This window comes from Hypanus sabinus, chromosome 8, assembly GCF_030144855.1.
Source record: "Hypanus sabinus isolate sHypSab1 chromosome 8, sHypSab1.hap1, whole genome shotgun sequence".
In the NCBI taxonomy this organism is placed as follows: domain Eukaryota; kingdom Metazoa; phylum Chordata; class Chondrichthyes; order Myliobatiformes; family Dasyatidae; genus Hypanus; species Hypanus sabinus.
This window is the reverse complement of record NC_082713.1, coordinates 29,055,264-29,074,216: the sequence shown is the minus strand read 5'-3', so window position 1 is coordinate 29,074,216 and position 18,953 is coordinate 29,055,264. Positions and strand designations below refer to the sequence as shown.

The following is an 18,953-nucleotide window of genomic DNA, read 5'->3' as shown; positions in this document are numbered from 1 at the left end:
CTGATCATCCAGTGACAAATTATGCCACTACACTTATTGCCAAGGTGTTTTCTCCCCGGAACTCTGAGTGTGTGTGTTTTTTTACAACTACTTTTTAATGGTGAGCTTGGCCTTTTTACATGGAAAAGTTCCATTAGCAAAACACATCTCCTCAAGTCACTGATAGATACCATTCTTGAAGCTGGTGGAATACTAATAAAACCAATCGTTCTCAATACTAAAATTGAAAACTGGGTAAGTGTATATAGTTGGTGCATTTGTTATCATACCTATAAATCTATTATTGGCCAATTTCTCTGTGTTTTATCTAAGGATGGCATTCCAAGACTGGTGTGAACTCTTCACCAATGTAATTGCTTGTCGGCTGATAAACACGTCTTTATGGAGTATCCACAAGACCTGGGATGAGGTAATACTACGTGGGGCCTGGAAAAGACATGAAGATCCATTCTTGAACCGTGCTGGAGGATGTACAAATTATCTGGACACTTTCCTGCAAAATCCCCAGGTGGGAATATTCCAGTTGCTGTCTTGTGAAAGCTTGCAGGATAGATGATATAAGAGCCTGTTTTTTTGATAGAATAATGATTCCCTCTTGTCTGAGGGATAATACCAGTTGAACTCACTGATAACATTGCTTATAGACCAGGGGCTCTCAACTGTTTTTTATGCCATGGATCATTTTAAGTGAGGGCGTGTGGATCCCGGTTTGGGGATCCCTGCTATGGACACTCAGGTCTAGGAATGGATTCATTTGATGATTTAGTGACGGCTTTCAGCACTGATTTGGTTTCTAACTTCCTCTTTCTCTATTCTCTGTTACTGTTTCCCTCCCCACCCCACCTACCACACCACTACCGTACCCTCGCTCCCCTATCACTGACACTTACACACAGCCATTTTCCTTTAAGAGTTTGCTACTAGTGCAGTGTGTGACTCTGCCCTTGTGTAAAGCTGATATTAGAGGAATTTTTCACAATGAAAACATGTTTCCTTAACTATGGAAGGAACTTGATCAGGACCAAGATATTTGTTGATGTGTCAATATGTTATTTCTAAGCCTGGATTTCAATCCTCTGTGGGGATGGAAGTATGTTACGAATGTGCCACAACTCTGAGTGACCGAAGGGTACAAAGTAGCCACCTCCTTTTTGAGAATCGCAAGATCGCTATTAATTCGGGTCTGGGACCCAGGAAATGAGAGAGAGACACGCAGGTTCCTCAAGGGTTTGGAATGTGTCCTGGGCCTCCGAGAGACAAAGCCACGGATAACGGCCATTGTCTCTTGGAGACGGAATTGTGTATTGAATACTGTACTATTTATTTGAAGCCCTCAGGGAATGACCAAAGTGGGCTGGTTGAGGGATGGCACCATCCCAACCTGATTGACATCTGAGACCCCGTGAGTAAGGATAAAAGGTCTGGGGAACAACCCCTTTAGACGCACCAGGAGAAACGCTAGAAATCCCGTGACAGCGTTTAATAGCGACAGCTGGTGGGGCCCGCATGTGTCCTTTCCCTTTGCCTGGGATTGGCGGGACTGACCACGGAAGAACGGCTTAGCTAAAAGGAAAAGGACACCAACGACATTTCGAAGGATCAACATCATAAAAAGGAAAACGGGCAAGTTCTAAAAAAATCCGTCTCTCTCTCCAACCAAAAGCTGCAGCCTGAATGAACTGAAGTGACTTTTATATTTCCATTGGACAATACATTATCCCCTAGACAACGATAGAGCTATTTCTTATTGATTATTATTATACCCGTGCTTTTAGATTTAGTATTGACGACGTATATTATCTGTATGTTTGCATTGATATTATTTTTGTGTATTTTTATCAATAAATACTGTTAAAAATAGTTCCATCAGACTTCAACAGACCTCTCTATCTTTGCTGGTAAGTGACCCAGTTACGGGGTACGTAACAAGTGAAACCAGATTGATTAAACATATTTGGTGCCTGACAGGGAAATGTGATTTATTTCCAAAAGCTAATGAAGGAAAAAAATCTGTTTTAAATATTGTCCAGTCCTGAGATTTAAGTTTACCTTTAATTCACTAGAAGGTACAACTGAATAAATAGACATGAGTTCTCCATTGCCTTATTTATTGACCTTTTGAGCATCCCCAAATCTCAGCAATTGGCAACTCTCTAGGGCTCGCCATACCCATCAAAAGCAGCATCCATTATCAAGGACCCCCATCTTGCAGGCCTTGCTCTCTTCTTGCTGCTGCCTTCAGGAAGGAGGTACAGGAGCCTTGGGTCCCACACCACCTGTTTCAGGAACAGTTATTGCCCTTCAGTCATCAGGCTCCTGAACCAGAGTGGGGAACTTCACTCACCTCAACAATGACCTGGTTCCATAACCTATGAACTCACTTTCAAGGACTCTACAACTTCTTTCTCAGCATTATTTAGTGACCTACGGCACTTATGCAGTATTTATTTATTTATATAGTTTGTCTTCTTTCGCACATTGTCGATCATTGTGTATAGTTTTATTGATTCTATTGTATTCCTCTACTGTGAATGTGTGCAAGAAATTGAATCTCACAGCAGCATTTAAATATATTGAGATATATGTACTTTGATAATAAATTTGCTATGCACTTATTCACCTGCCTTCTGTTTATTCTCCTGATAAATTTGCCTACCAATTTGCACATTCTGAAATTTTCTCCCTAAATCATAACCCCTGTGCTCAGGAAAAGGAATATACATTTACAAAACAGTATTCATTAATTCATTTTATCTTTGAGTGTTTTACACAGCAGAAACTTCCTTTTCCACAGATTCAACAATCCACAATCCCATCTATCCTATTGCCCCTCAGTGTCTCGATATTACCTAGTTTCTCACATTCCTCTCAATTCTCCCCGAATCTCTTACTGCATACTTGTACTAGTGGCAATTTATGGAAGTGTTTCCTTTCTCCTTTGCACAGTATGTCTTTGATGTGACGAAGGAGGAGGACGAGGTACTTATTTCACTGCAGCAGAGAGACAAACGCATCCACAAGATGGAAGGAAAGGGCATGAACTTGATCATCGGTTTCAGCATCTTCCAGGTAAATCCAATGGGGATGACTTTTGTCGCAGGTAACAAGAACTACAGACAGGAGCTCTGGAACTTGGAAGCTCTGAATTTATTCCCATGATAGAAACATAGACAACCTACAGCACAATACAGGCCCTTCGGCCCACAAAGTTATGCCAAACATGTCCCTACCTTAGAAATTACTAGGCTTACCCATAGCCCTCTATTTTACTAAGCTCCATGTATCTATCTAAAAGCCTCATAAAGACCCTATCATATCCGCCTCCACCACTGCGGCCGGCAGCCATTCCACACACTCACCACTCTGAGTAAAAAAAACTTACCCCTGACATCTCCTCTGTACCTACTCCCCAGCACCTTAAACCTCTGTCCTCTTGTGGCAACCATTTCAGCTCTGGGGGAAAAAGCCTCTGACTATCCACATGATCAATGCCTCTCATCATCTTGTACACCTCAATCAGGTCACCTCTCATCCTCCTTCGCTCAAAAGAGAAAAGGCTGAGTTCGCTCAAACTATTCTCATAAGGCATGCTCCCTAATGCAGGCAACATCCTTATAAATCTCCTCTGCACCCTTTCAATGGCTTCCACATCCTTCCTGTAGAGAGGCGACCACAGCTGAGCACAGTACTCCAAGTGGGGTCTGACTAGGGTCCCACATAGGTGCAATATTACCTCTCGGCTACTAAATTCAATTCCACGATTGATGAAGGCCAAAACATCATACACCTTCTTAATGACAGAGCCAACCTGTGCAGCTGCTTTGAGCGTCCTATGGACTCAGACCCCAAGATCCCTCTGATCCTCCACACTGCCAAGAGTTTTACCATTAATACTATAGTCTACCATCATATTTGACCTACCAAAATGAACCACTTCACACTTATCTGGGTTGAACTCCATCTGCCACTTCTCAGTCGAGTTTTGCATCTTATCAATGTCCCATTGTAACCTCTGACAGCCCTCCACACTGTCCACAACACCTCCAACCTTTGTGTCATCAGCACACTTACTAACACATCTTTCCACTTCCTCATCCAGGACATTTATAAAAATCACAAAGAGTAAGGGTCGCAGGACAGATCCCTGAGCACTCCACTGGTGACTGACCTCCATGCAGAATATAACCCATCTACAACCACTCTTTGCCTTCTGTTGGCAAGCCATTTCCGAAACCACAAATCAATGTCCCTTGGATCCCATGCCTCCTTATTTTCTCAATAAGCCTTGCATGGGGTACCTTATCAAATGCCTTGCTGAAATCCATATACACTACATCCACTGCTCTTCCTTCAACAATGTTTCACATCCTCAAAAACTTCAATCAGGCTCGTAGGGCCTGACCTGCCCTTGACAAAGCCATGCTGACTAATCCTAATCATGTTATACTTCACCAAATGTTCATAAATCCTGCCTCTCAGGATCTTCTTCATCAACTCACCAACCACTGAGATAAGACTCACTGGTCTATAATTTTCTGGGCTATCTCTAATCCCTTTCCTGAATACAGGAACAACATCCACAACTCTCCAATCCTCCGGAACCTCTCCCATCCCCATTGATGATGCAAAGATCATCGCCAGGAGCTCAGCGATCTCCTCCCTCCCCTCCCACAGTAGCCTGGGGTACATTTCATCCGATCCCGGTGACTTATCCAACGATACTTAACAAAAGCTCCAGCACATCTTCTTTCTCAATATCTACATGCTCAAGCTTTTCAGTCTGCTGCAAGTCATCACTGCAATCACCAAGATCCTTTTCCATAGTGAATACTGAAGTAAAGTACTCATTAAGTACCTCTGCTATTTCCTCCCGTTCCACACACACTTTCCCACTGTCACACTTGATAGGTCCTATTCTTTCATGTTTTACCCTCTTGCTCTTCACATACTTGTAGAATGCCTTGGGGTTTCCCTTAATTCTGCCCGGCAAGGCTTTCTCATGGTCCCTTCTGGCTCTCCTAATTTCCTTCTTAAACTCCTTCCTATTAGCCTTATAATCTTCTAGATCTCTAACATTACCTAGCTCTCTGAACCTTTTGTAAGCTTTTCTTTTCTTCTTGATTAGATTTAATACAGCCTTTGTACACCATGATTGCTGTACCCTACCATAACTTCCCTGTCTCATTGGAATGTGCCTATACAGAACTGTACACAAACATCCCCTGAACATTTGCCACATTTCTTCCGTACTTTTCCCTGAGAACATCTGTTTCCAATTAAACCTCCAATTTCCTGCTTGATAACCTCATAATTCCCCTTACTCCAATTAAACACTTCCTAACTTATCTGTTCCTATCTCTCTCCAATGCTATTGTAAAGGAGATAGAATTATGATCACTTTCTCCAAAATGCTCTCCCACTGAGAGATCTGACACCTGACCAGGTTCATTTCCCAATACCAAATCAAGTACAGCCTCTCCTCTTGTAGGCTTATCTACATACTGTGTCAAGAAAACTTCCTGAACACACCTAACAAACTCCACCTCATTTAACCCGCTTGATCCAGAGAGATGCCAATCGATATTTGGGAAATGAAAATCTCCCATCATGACATCTCTGTTATTATTACACCTTTTCAGGATCTGTTTCCCTATCTGCTCCTCGATATCCCTGTTACTATTGGGCAGCCTATAAAAAAAAAACACCCAGTAAAGTTATTGACCCTTTCCTGTTCCTAATCTCCACTCACAGAGACTCCGTAGACAATCCCTCCATGGCGTCCACCTTTTCTGCAGTCGTGACACTATCTCTGATCAATAGTGCCATACCCGCACCTCTTGTGCATCCCTCTGTGTCCTTTCTGAAACACTAAAACCTGGCACTTGAAGTAATCATTCCTGTCCCTGAGCCATCCATGTCTCTGTAATGGCCACCACATCATATCTCCAAGTACTGATCCACGCTCTAAGCTCATCCGCTTTGTTCACAACACTCCTTGCATTAAAATAGACACATCCCAAGCCTTCGGTCTGAGCGCGTCCATTCTCTATCACCTGTCCATCCTCCCTCTCACACTGTCTACAAGCTTTCTCTATTTGTGAGCCAGCCTCCGTTTCCCCAGTCTCTTCAGTTCGGTTCCCACCCCCAACAATTCTAGTTTAAACTCTCCCCAATAGCCTTAGCAAACCTCCCCGCAGGATTTTGGTCCCCCTAGGATTCAAGTGCAACCCATCCTTTTTGTACAGGTCACACTGACCCAAAAGAGGTCCCAATGATCCAGAAATCTGAATCCCTGCCCCATGCTCCAATCCCTCAGCCACGCATTTATCCTCCACCTCATTCTACCCCTAATCTCACTGTCGCGTGGCACAGGCAGTAATCCCGAGATTGGTCTTGCTCCTCAACTTCCTTCCTAACTCCCTGTAATCTTCAGGACCTCTTCCTTTTTCCTATCTATATCATCGGTACCAATATGTACCATGACCTCTGGCTGTTCTCCCTCCCACCACAGGATATCTTGGATACGATCAGAAACATCCCGGACCCTGGCACCTGGGAGTCAAACTACCATCCGAGTTTCTTTCCTGCATCCACAGAATTGTCTGTCATCCCCTGATCCTCTTCCTTTCCCTACCCTTCTGAGCCACAGAGCCAGACTCTACCCCGGAGGCAAGGCCATTGTTGCTTCCCCCAAGTAGGCTGTCCCCCACGTCGCCCCAACAGTACTCAAGCAGGGATACTTATTGTCAAGGGGTACCGCCACAGGGGTACTCTCTAGTACCTGACTCTTCCCCTTCCCTCTCCTGACTGTGACCGACCTGTCTGTCTCCCGTGGCCCAGGTGTGACCACCTGCCTGTAACTCCTGTCTATCACCTCCTCGCTCTCCCTGACCAGGCGAAAGTCATCGAGCTGCATCTCCATTTCCCTAACTCCGTCCCTCAGAAGCTGCAGCTCGACACACCTGATGCAGATATGGCCGTCCGGGAGGCTGGGAGACTCCAGGACTCCCCACATCTGACACTGCGCACAGAAAACTGGCCTCACACACATACTTCCTACCTCACCTCGCCTCGCTGATTTTCAAAACAAGAGATTCTGCAGATGCTGGTAATCCAGAGCAACACGCATAAAATTCTAGAGGAACTCAGAAGGTCACACAATATCTTCCCTCTTTCCTTCCAGTCCTGATGAAGGGTCTCAGCTTGAAACGTTGAATGTTCATTCCTCTTCATAGATACTGCCTGACCTGCTGAACTCCTCCAGCATTTTGTGTGTGTTGCTCTAAATTTACAGCATCTGCAGAACCTCTTGTGTTTATGATTTGCTGCTCCTTTACAAAGTCCCTTTGAGGTACTGTATGCCTACTCTAAAGAAGTTTAAATCTTCTCTCCATTCTTTCCCTTACCTTTTGAGTCCTCATGAAGGGTCTTCGAAAAGTTGACTGTTTATTCCTCTCCATAGATGCTGCCTGACTTGTGAGTTCCTCCAGCATTTGATATGCGTTGCCCATAAAATTAAGCTTTACTTCATCCTATTCAGTTGTTTTAAGGACCATATAGGTGAGCCTATTACAAACGTCAGCCACAAAATTCCACTGGTCCCAGCTAGGACCTTGTATCAGTTCTATTCTATTTGCTAACATTCTGTTTGTGTCTGTAAGGTGCATGACCCTGCTGCCCTCATCCAAAAGTACCACGTAACTTCTCCCCATTGGCTGGTCCCTAAAAGCTGAAAAACAGTATTCTACCACTTATCAGCTGAACAATCAGGGGAAATGGTTTAGAAACAAGGCACAGGTCACTGGACCCAGAGAAGATAATCTTGTTTTTTAAGTGAATCAACCATACAAGCAAACCAACTCATAAAATCCCTCAATCCACGCACCTCTCCAGAAGTAAGCCACTCAAATTTGTTTGCACATGATCTCTTCAATGGTTTCCCTTGACAATTTATTTCACAACTGAGGTAAATTTGTGCACCACACACTCTACCTTTAGAACCTGACCTTTCTGAGGATGGGACTGTACGTGGTGACAAGAATATATCAGAATATCAAATTATAAAACCTGTAATACCAGAATTTCTTTTAAAGTAGCAATATACTTTAAACTTTTCTTGGCCATAAACCTCACTGCTTTTATTTCAAGGTGGAACTGAACCGAGAGTATAGACTGCACAGTTTCTTTAAGAAAGTAGCAACATCAGATTACAGTGCAAATCGGAGTATTTTCCTGCGAACTGACCTGAAGAAAGGACGCTATGTCATTATTCCAACTACGTTGGAGCCAAGTAAAGAGGGTGATTTTCTGCTGAGAGTCTATACAGACAAGACTTCTGGATGCAGGTATTCTCTAGGAACCTGGAGATAAATTCAACTCTTTTTAAAACCTTATGAGAAATCTTAGTTCCTACTAATTGTGTATTTGTAAATGTCTACTCCTTTAGATAATTTAACTAAGCTAGACATCAAGGACAGTTGCAACTAATAGAAGTCATAAAACAACTTAAGTAAACCAAACCGGGTACCAGACACAATGAGATGCAATTATTGCCTATTCGGTCCTGTAAAGTGCAGCATTGTCGTCTCACGCAATTGGTGCTGAAATCTTCCTGATTCTGGTCATGGGCTTCTTTTGCAAGCTTCTTTGTTATTTCACTTCTGATAATGTTATGATTTCTTCCAGTGGGAAAATTAAATTTTGTTAAATTAAGCCACACTTCTAAGCCAAACCTTAAATATTATTAAATATGGTTAAATAGTGTTGGGTAGAAATCTCTGTTGTATGTGCCAAATATATGATGGTCTATTCACCTTGAACTACATTTCTGGAGCACCGGATATCGCTCGTTCTCTACGGTGTCAGATGCTGAGGAGTGTCATGGTACTGTGGCATTGATAGAGTGCAAGTGTCTTTTTCCCCACAGTGAAAATTTCAATCACTAGTCATGGATTACGGTGAGAGGGGGAAACTTTAAAGGAGATTTGAGGCAAATTGATTTTTACAGAGTGGGAGATGCCTGGGACTCTTTACTAGGGAGATGACAGAAATAGATATAGTATTTAAGAGACATTTAAACAGGCACATGAGCAGGACCTGGAGGTTCATAGACCACATGCTGATAGTTTGGATCAGTTAAAATTGACTGCTCAGACATTGTGGGCTGAAACCTAAATGATGAGACAGGCACATATTCCTGTCTTGTACTATTTAATGTCCTATGTAAGAACAGTTCCAGTGACCCAGAATACAGGAGGGGTGTCCAATCAACAAAATAGATATTACATTGTGGATTTCAGATGTATAAGGAAGAATGAATAACTACCTCACTAAGTTCTGTTAATCTATGTGGGGAAAAGCACTTCTAACTTTTCCTTTTATTCTTCTATTAATAATCTCAAAACAATGCTTCATTATTCCAATTTATCAAAAAGCCTGTATTTTTAATAACCCTAATTGTTAAGCTGACCTCTATTTGTTCCTTTGAATCAGAATGAGGTTTATTATCACTGAAATTTGTTGTTTTGCAACAATAGTGTAGTACAATACGTAAAATTACCGTAAGTTACAATCATAAACAAATAAGTTGTATAAAAAGAGCAAAATTATGAGGCAAGGTTCATGGACTATTCAGAAAACTGATGACAGAGGCAAGAAGCTGTTCCTAAAACATTGAGGTGTTCCCTTCTATTCATAATGATTTAATCCCTTTACATAATGAGCAGAAACTTAGAAATGAGATAGGCACATATTCTGCATGAGTTGCGCAGTTTTCTATTGATTCAAATATCTTAAGGAAGCCTGTGTCTTCTCATACATCTCGTACAACTAGGTTTCCACAGCAAAGAATCCTCTTCATGAATAAGATCCTTCATGCATGTGCTGTTCCTTTACGTGTCTAGAATGCAGTGAATTCTGCTTAAATGGGCCATCGGTTAATTGGGGCAGGCATTTATTTGGGACAAGTCCGAAAGAACAGAAACTAAATCAAGATAATAGTCAGGGTTCCTTTAATTTATTTAAGACACTATACCACTGTTGCCAAACATATTCTAACTAGCATCAGGTGCGTGCACTTCTATGGCTGTTAGATGCTACACCATGCTTAAGGTGATCTTTTTTTTACATAGCGTCAGTTGCATGTTTGTGTTCAAAAAGCAGTGATTTTTGTCACTGATAGTTGGTGAGGCAATTCGGGACTGTTTTGTTTATTGCAGTTTCAAACATTCAGGCTTGGAGATGGCAGAAATGCCGGTAATGAAAATGAAATAATTTCACTATTTCAGTAAGCTAGGAATTACAAAAGTAATGACAATCATCTTGAATGTTACAATGAAAATGAAGATTTGGAGGATATAATCATTATATTATAGTATTATAGAAAGGTAGCCCATTATCTGCTCTAGGTAATCCATTACCTGCTTATTTGTTACCTGCATTACCTGTGTTCACTTCAGTCAGTTGAAAGAACACGGTAGATGAATTCCTCTGTCGATAACTATTAGGAACTAAATACACAATTTTATAGTACTATAGAGGAATTATTTCTAATTTGTTCTGTTTTCATTAAAATACATTAATTGTTTCTCAGTCAAACTGCAGTCTGTCTTTTTTTCTACTTTTTAATTATTTCCATGAAACTTCAGCTAACTGTGGTAGCTGCTTAATTGGGCTAAAATGTACTAGTACTGGTGCGTCCCAATTAACAGGAATCCACTGTATTCTATATTACACATGGATAACTAAAGTCAATGCTGTTCTGCTATTAATCCTGAGAATTAATTCACACTCACTCACACACTGAAGCTTGCAACAACACGCCCACTTGCTCTACCCCAGCACCAAAACTCATTGTATTTTATTTTTCCTGATCAGCTTCTAGCAGCTTAAGAAGCTGCTTAACGGCACGGCGTTAATTTTCATGAGTTTAACTAGTCAGTCCCTCAGGAATTCAGGCTGTTCTCTCAATTAAAACTCTGTTAAGCAGAAAAGTCCAAGATAATGTAATTCTTTATTGTGCATGATTAATTTTCAAATCCACAGATGCAAAATCCAATCAATGCAGTCTCCATATGCTTCCCATTACCTCGGGCATTTGCAATGCAGCCACTGCCTCTGTTCCAGCCCAACATGATCTGTTAACTTATCTCATCAACAGATCATTAAATCAGTATTTTTTGCCATGCCTTTTGGTAGTAATGCACAGGAAAACAACACAACCAGTAGGATCCACATGTGCAGAAATAAATAACCTATACAGTATGTGTGAATTTCAGCATGTTGAGTGTTCATAGGGTGCAATAACCCAAGCCTGCTGGTTTAGCTAGAGGACTTGATTCCAGAGAGAAAGTATGCAGACTATCCCTGCAGAGGTTTAATTTGCTAAGCTGGCTTGTTACACGTGTATGATGCTGGTTGTGCATTCTTCAGTTGGGTTCCTCCTGTTTAAGAAGATCCAGAATCTTAACGCCTTACAGCATGAAATCCACTTTAAAAAACTGTGATGCGGATAAAATGACATACTATTTGCTGGCAACTGAGGTTCAGGTGACTATGGGCTTGGTGTGATCCATCTGATTTTTGGCAAGAGCTTCAATATTACTTTTTGATTGCAGAAATAAGCAGCAAATCTACCTATAAACTGAAGGGAAAATGAGCATGTTTTTCCACACATCAAGCTCATCCACATAGACTTACAGTGAATTGTTCTTGTTGAAATTTTGCTGTTTCAGTTCTCTAAGCTGAATATACAGTGTGCAGGACAATCTAGTACTTTCCCAGTGGGGGAAAATAAAAAAAATTCCTAATATCAATGAGTTAAGGCAAAATAAATCATAAATGAATTGCACTATTTTATTTGTGAAATATGCTGCTTTTTACAACTTTATTAATTTAATTAACAGTGGAGAAAATTGTGATGTGTTCCTGTGTGTAGCCTTTTTAATAGATCCCACCATATAGACAAAGCTGTAGTTTGCTTTTAATTACACCATTGACATGTTGTACATAGAACTTGGAAACTTACAGTACATTACAGGCCCTTCGGCCCACAATGTCGTGACAACCGTGTGACCTACGCTAGAAACTGCCTAGAATTTCCCTACTGCATAGCCCTCTATTTTTCTAAGCTCCATGTACCTATCTAAGAGGCTCTTAAAAGACCCTATTGTATCTGCTTCCACCACCACTACCAGCAATGCATTCCACACACCCACCACTCTCTGTGTGAAAAACGTATCCCTGACATCCTGTCGGTATCTATTGCCAAGCACCTTAAAACTATGCTCCCTTGCGTTAACCATTCCAACCCTGGGGGAAAAAGTCTCTGGCTATCCACATGATCAATGCCACTCATCATCTTGTACACCTCCATCAGGTCACCTCTCATCCTCTGTCACTCTAAGGAGAAAAGGCCACGTATACTCAACCTATTCTCATAAGGTACGCCCCCCAATTCAGAGAACGTTCTTGTAAGATGTCTGGTAAAATTTTTGGTCCTGGGGAAGAGGACTAAATGCCTTTGTTTAAATGAGATCCCCACCAACTGGAATACCTGATTATTGTCCCAGACTTGCAAGATGAGATTGACAGCAACAGTTATCTGTGTGTTCCAACATGGGCACATTCCTGTTACTCATGCTGGAAGGAACTGATCGGAACTCATCAGCGCCACCAAAAGACATTGTGCAGTACTACAACAAATTATGCTGTAGTAGAAGAATTACAGTTTAAATTGCCGAATGATTTATTAAAGTGGCAGACTTTGGGAATCACATAAATCTCAATAATTGTCTATGATTAAATTTTACAATTGAAATAGTGGAATCGTTTTGCACAGAGGTTACACGTTCTCCCTGTGGCCACACGGCTTTCCTCTGGGAGCTCAGGTTCCACCACATTCCAAAGATGTACAAGTTAGGGTGGGTTATGGGCATGCTATGTTGGCACTGTAACCATGGCAACACTTGTAGACTGGGCTGGCCCCAGCACAATCTCTGGTCTGTGTTGGTCGTTGATGCAAAATGATCCATATTACTATCTGTTTTGATGTACATGTGACAAATGAAGCTAATCTAATCTAATTAGAGGGAGTCCTTTTGGCCCATCAGGATGGTGCTAGCTTATTCTAAGAACAGTCCACTTAGTCCCAGTCTCCTGTTCTTTCTACATCTTCCTGTTTTTCTCTTCCAGTCTTCTCCCGTCACTGTTTGTAGACTATTATTCATTTCTTTCATGTACCAGTGCATTATTTGAGTCTGTGTCTGTGTGTTTGTTTTTGCTTTCTTCTTGGGAATTTTCATTGCAGGGTTCAGTGTACACTTTGTGTGCATTCCCTGTAACAGGATGGCTGCACTGGGAGTACTCTGGTTTGACAGATTCTTCAAAGTACACCTGATCTAAGGGAAAGACAGCAGCAGCCAAACCACAGCAAGTGCTGGAGGAACTCAGCTGGTCAGGCAGTGTCTATGGAAATGAATAAACAGTCGATGTGTTGGCCTGAGAGCCTTTACCAGGTCTGTTCATCCATTTCCATAGATGCTGCCTCACCTGCGGAGCTCCTCCAATGTTGCGTACATGAGTGTTGCGTCTAGCATCTGCAGAGTTCCTCATGTTTATGTGGAGCCAAACCATGTTTAATCTAACATTTTCATTTGTGATTTATATTTAATTTAATGTTTAAATCTACAACAGCATTTGTAACTCGAACGAGAAAGGTTTTGACATACCTTGGTAGTTTTAACAGGAGTAATTATCTATTTTTTAAATCTGTTTCTGGCATATAACTTATTTTAGTTGGTTTTCTAAAGCTATCTTTACCAAGTCAGCTGTAATGGCCCATGTAGGGTGAATGAGAAGCAGGGATGATCAGAGCGAAAGAATATAGAGATAGTTTGAACGGACCTGGAAGGGGGATGGTATGATGGAGATCCAGCAGCCGTGAAGGAAGAGGCAGGGTGGAGCTCAAGTGGATTGTGTAGGGTGAAGCAAGTGGCAGGGCTGGGCCGAGTAAAGGGGCAACGAACCAAGGAACTTCAACAGTCATTTGCCACAGGATAAAGCAGGAGAGTATGGTAATTTGTAAAGGGTGTGAAATGTGAGAAGGGATGGTCCCAGCAGGATGAAGCAGAAACGATGCAGGTAACTAGGACTGGTGTAGATCACTCAAAGGCAGAGTGAATAAATTGGGTCAAAGGAGTGTTTTCCCTGCTGTATGACTTTATATGACTCAAGGTTTGCCGGCTCAATAAGGATTTTTTATCAGGATGGAATTCGAGCAGACCTGAAAAGATGATGGCCTAGTGGAAGGTGTTGGGTGAACCAGGGGCCGCGATGGACAGAGCAAAGGATAAACTAACCAAGGAACTATGCAGCAGTTAACTGGCCACAGGGAGAGCAGGGAGGTCGGAAATGAACCTGGCAAGCCGAAGTGATGCAGAGCAGTGAATCAGCGTGCCGGGTATGGGGGAGGGAGAATGAAAGCAGGATGAGAAAGCAGAGTGAAGTGAGAGGGAACCTCACACTGCACAGAGGGAGCAGGAGGAGGGCAGGAGGGCAGAAGCATAGAGGCAGTGGATGATCCAGAATAAACGTAGCAAATCTGGTGCGGATCAGCAGGATGGAGCTCAAGCTGAAGAAAGGGTAATGTTCAAACGGACTGTGTAGGACGAACCAGGTACAGAGATGGGCAGAATGAAGGGGCAACTACGAAGTAAGTAGTGGTTGGATAAAGCAGCAAGGTAAGGTAATGGTAGTGGACAGCAAAATACGAGGAGGGTGCATTCGCAGCAGAATAAACAGGAACTATACTTCATGGAGCAGGTAACTAGGATTACTAGAAATAGCATTAGAGTGAGTTGGGCCGAATGGCCTACTCTATGACTAAAATCTGTCATTCAGTTCAACGATAGCTTGCACTTTAAAGTTAACACAACACTACACAGCACTAGAAATGCAGAACTAATCATCAGTCATGCTTTGAAAGGTAAACAGAGACTTAATTAAACATAAAATTAAAATCTAAACCTGGTGTGAACCAGCAGATAGTTTTGCTTGATAACAGTTCAGACATAAAGTTTGAAGTTACATACGTTCATGCACTCATCTACAAAGTAATGAGCTTAAATGAATTTAGTTTTCAAGTGCAAGCCAGCTCACCCTATTCAGGCCTGAAGATTTGTAATTTTCTTGATGCCCATCTGGGCAGAGCTGGGTGCTTATGGATTCAGGTGGGAAAGCCCCACGGTATACACAAGAGTATTCCGTCCGATAAAACCACAGTGGTTGGCAAAGTTACAGTTTTGGGTGGATCAAAATCCAGTTTCCAGGTTTCCACTGATCAAAGTTCCGGCTTATCAGTTTAAATCAGATTTTAATATCACATTTCTCTGTTTAGATTTGGAATTAATTCATCTGTCAAGCACTCCCCAAGAGATGCTGGGTGACTACATTGCAATGAGGTCTATCAATAGGAACAGCTTGCTAATGGTAGAATACAGTATGAGACAATCCATGCTCCATAACCAGAAATATGCACTCAGTAGGTTACTCAAGTTAGAGAGAGCTCATCATAAAATTGTAAAACCATTTACAATGGTTGTAAATGAACTTCCCTGAGGGTGCTGCTCAGTACAACGTTGCTGAGGAGGGGATAGGATTGTTAAGAAGGCATGGGATGTACTGGCCTTCATTAGTCGGGGCACTGAGTTTAATCTGCAAGATAATATTGCAGCTGTAAAATGCTAGTTAGACATCACTTTGAATATTGTATTCAGTTCTGGTTACTTCATTACAGAATCAGGTTTAATATCACTGGCGTTTGTCATGAAATCTGTTGTTTTGCAGCAACAGTATGCTGCAATGCATTTTAACAAAAAACTATAAACTGCAATAATAAAAATAATATTAAATGAGTAGGGTGAAGAGCGAGAGAGAGAGAAAAATAGGTAAATAGTATTCATGGGTTCATTATCAGAATCAGGTTTATTATCACTAGCATGTGATGTGAAATTTGTTAGCAGCAGCAGGTTCAATGCAATATATAATATAAATAAAAATGATAATAAATTACAGTATACATGTATTGAATAGATTAAAAACGTGCAAAAAAGCAGAAATACTGTATATTTTAAAAAGTGAGGGAGTGTCCAAGGGTTCAATGTCCATTTAGGAATCGGATAGCAGAGAGGAAGAACCTGTTGCTGAATCGCTGAGTGTGTGCCTTCAGGCTTCTGTGCCTCCTACCTGATGGTAACAGTGAGAAAAGGACATGCCCTGGGTGCTGGAGGTCCTTAATAGCGGACACTGAGTTTCTGATACACCGCTCCCTGAAGTTGTCCTGGGTACATTGTAGGCTAGTACCCAAGATGAAACTGACTAGAATTACAACCCTCTGCAGCTTCTTTCGGTCCTGTGCAGTAGCCGCTCCATAGCAGACAGTCAGAATGTTCTCCATGGTATATCTGTATAAGTTTTGAGTGTATTTGTTGACATGCCAAATCTCTTCAAACTCCTAATGAAGTATAGCCACTCCCTTGCCTTCTTTATATCTACATCGACATGTTGGGACCAGGTTACATCCTTAGAGATCTTGACACCCAAGAATTTGTGCTGCTCACTCTCTCCACTTCTGATCCCTCTGTGAGGATTGGTATGTGTTCCTTTGTTTTCTCCTTCCTGATGTCCACAATCAGCTCTTTTGTCTTACTGACATTGAGTGCCAGGTTGTTGCTGCGACACCACTCCACTAGTTGGCATATCTCACTCCTGTACGCCCTCTGGTCACCACCTGAGATTCTACCAACAATGGTTTTATCGTCACCAAGTTTATAGATGGTATTTGAGCTGTGCCTAGTTACACAGTCATGGGTATACAGAGAGTAGAGCAGTGGGCTAAGCACACACCCCTGAGGTGCACCAGTGTTGATTGTCAGCAAGGTGGATATGTTATTACCAATCTGCACAGATTGTGGTCTTCCGGTTAGGAAGTTGAGGATCCAATTGCAGAGGGAGGTACAGAGGCCCAGGTTCTGCAACTTCTCAATCAGGGTTGTGGGAATGATGGTATTAAATGCTGAGCTATAGTTGATGAACAGTGTCCTGACACAGGTGTTTGTGTTGTCCAGGTGGTCTAAAGCCGTGTGGAGAGCCATTGAGATTACGTCTGCCATTGACCTATTGTGGTAATAGGCAAATTGCAGTGGGCCCAGGTCCTTACTGAGGCAGGAATTCAGTTTAGTCATGACCAACCTCTGAAAGCATTTAATCACTGTCGATGTGAGTGTCACATGGTGATAGTCATTAAGGCAGCTCACATTATTCTTCTTAGACACTGGTATAATTGTTGCCTTTTTGAAGCAAGTGGGAACTTCTGCCTGTAGCAGTGAGAGATTGAGAATGCCCTTAAATACTCCCGCTAGCTGATTGGCACAGGTTTTCAGAGCCTTACCAGGTAATCAGTCAGGACCTTCCGCTTTGCGAGGGTTCACTCTTTAAAAACAGCCTAACATCTCCCCCTGAGACAGAGATCACAGGGTCATCAGGTGCAGCAGGGATCTTCACAGGCATAGTTGTGTTCTCCCTTTCAAAGCGGGCATAGAAGGCATTGAGTTCATCTGGTAGTGAAGCATCACTGCCATTCATGCTTCCCTTTGTAGGAAGCAATGTCTTGCAAACCCTGCCAGAGTTGCCATGCATCCGATGTCACCTCCAACCTCATTCAAAATTGACTCTTCACCCTTGAACTAGGAAGTATGTGGAAACTTTAGAGAGGGTGCAGTCGAATTCTACCAGGATGTTGCATGAATTAGAGAGCGTGCCTTATGAAGAAAGATTGAGCAAGTTTTTTTTTCTCTTTGGAGATGAGGAAGATGAAAGGAGACTTGTTAGAGGTGTATAAGATGATAAGAGATCCAAATAGAGTGGACAGCAAATGCCTTTTTCCCAGGGTGGCAGTGGTTAGTAATACAAGAGGACCTACTTTTTAAGTATACAGGGAAGTATATAGAGGTAAGTTTTTTTTATATAAAATGAGTGGTAGGTGCATGGAACACACTGCCAGGGATAATGGTAGAGGCAAGTATAACTGGAACATTTAAAAGATTCTCAGAAAGGCACATGAATGAAAGAAGTATGGAGGGCTTTGTAGGAGGAAGGGTTTAGATTGATCTTGGAGTAGTTAAAAACATTGTGGTCTGAAAAGCCTGTACAGTACTATACTGATCTATGTTCTACAACACAACAAAATAATAAAGCTGTTATTTATTAGCATTATTAAGCCAATTTGAAATGATGTGTCACTTTCATTCCAAGGATAGTATCTGACCACAGACCTATTAATATCTTAAGGTTGTTATTCTCGGCACTTGTATTGCATGAGTTTATGATTTTGAAAAGGCTTCGTTTTGATTAATTGGTTGTTTTGGCATATCTAGCGATGACAGAGAAATCGGTGTGGTAGGGTATTTGAAGAGAAAAAGCAGTTCCACTCTCTCAACCTCAGAAGGGGATGACCATGACTACTTCTGTGCCTTGTAATTCCCCTGGCACTCCACGAAGCATTAGAAAGCCACCTTTCCTAGCCATTGGATCTCACTGTTGATCTCTTCTGCCCAGTCTGCTGAAAATGGCAAGCATGTCTATATCTCGGCAGGGTATGAGGCCCGCCGGCTAACCTCACCCGGTTCAACTTGCCTGTCAACTGGAGTACTGGGGTGTGGCTGCCAGTGTTGGAGAGCTGAGTGTTCAGTGTGGATCAAAGCTGAGTGAGCCGACCCAGAATGGACATGACAAGACTCTTCACCAGAGGTGGCACTCACCCTGGACACCCTGCTTCAATTCAATGTTAGGCTAAAATACAGCAGAAAATTTGTTTTACAGTTAGACCCTGACTTTTTATTCAGTCACATCCCAATTTTTCAATCCTGTCCTTATCTGAAAATCTCAAAGAGAATCTG

The 18,953-nt window shown here is 42.0% G+C and overlaps 1 protein-coding gene across 2 annotated transcripts in view; it reads left to right on the top strand.

The window, feature by feature from the left end:
* The window catches only part of LOC132398004 (calpain-5-like), a 223,603-nt gene that overhangs the window by 164,620 nt on the left and 40,030 nt on the right, over positions 1-18,953 (top strand). For both annotated transcript variants that reach the window (XM_059976880.1, XM_059976881.1), the window contains exons 8-10: positions 313-508; positions 2,947-3,069; positions 8,149-8,345. In XM_059976880.1, coding sequence (XP_059832863.1) covers positions 313-508; positions 2,947-3,069; positions 8,149-8,345 — 516 coding nt within the window. The remainder of the gene's footprint in view (positions 1-312; positions 509-2,946; positions 3,070-8,148; positions 8,346-18,953) is intronic.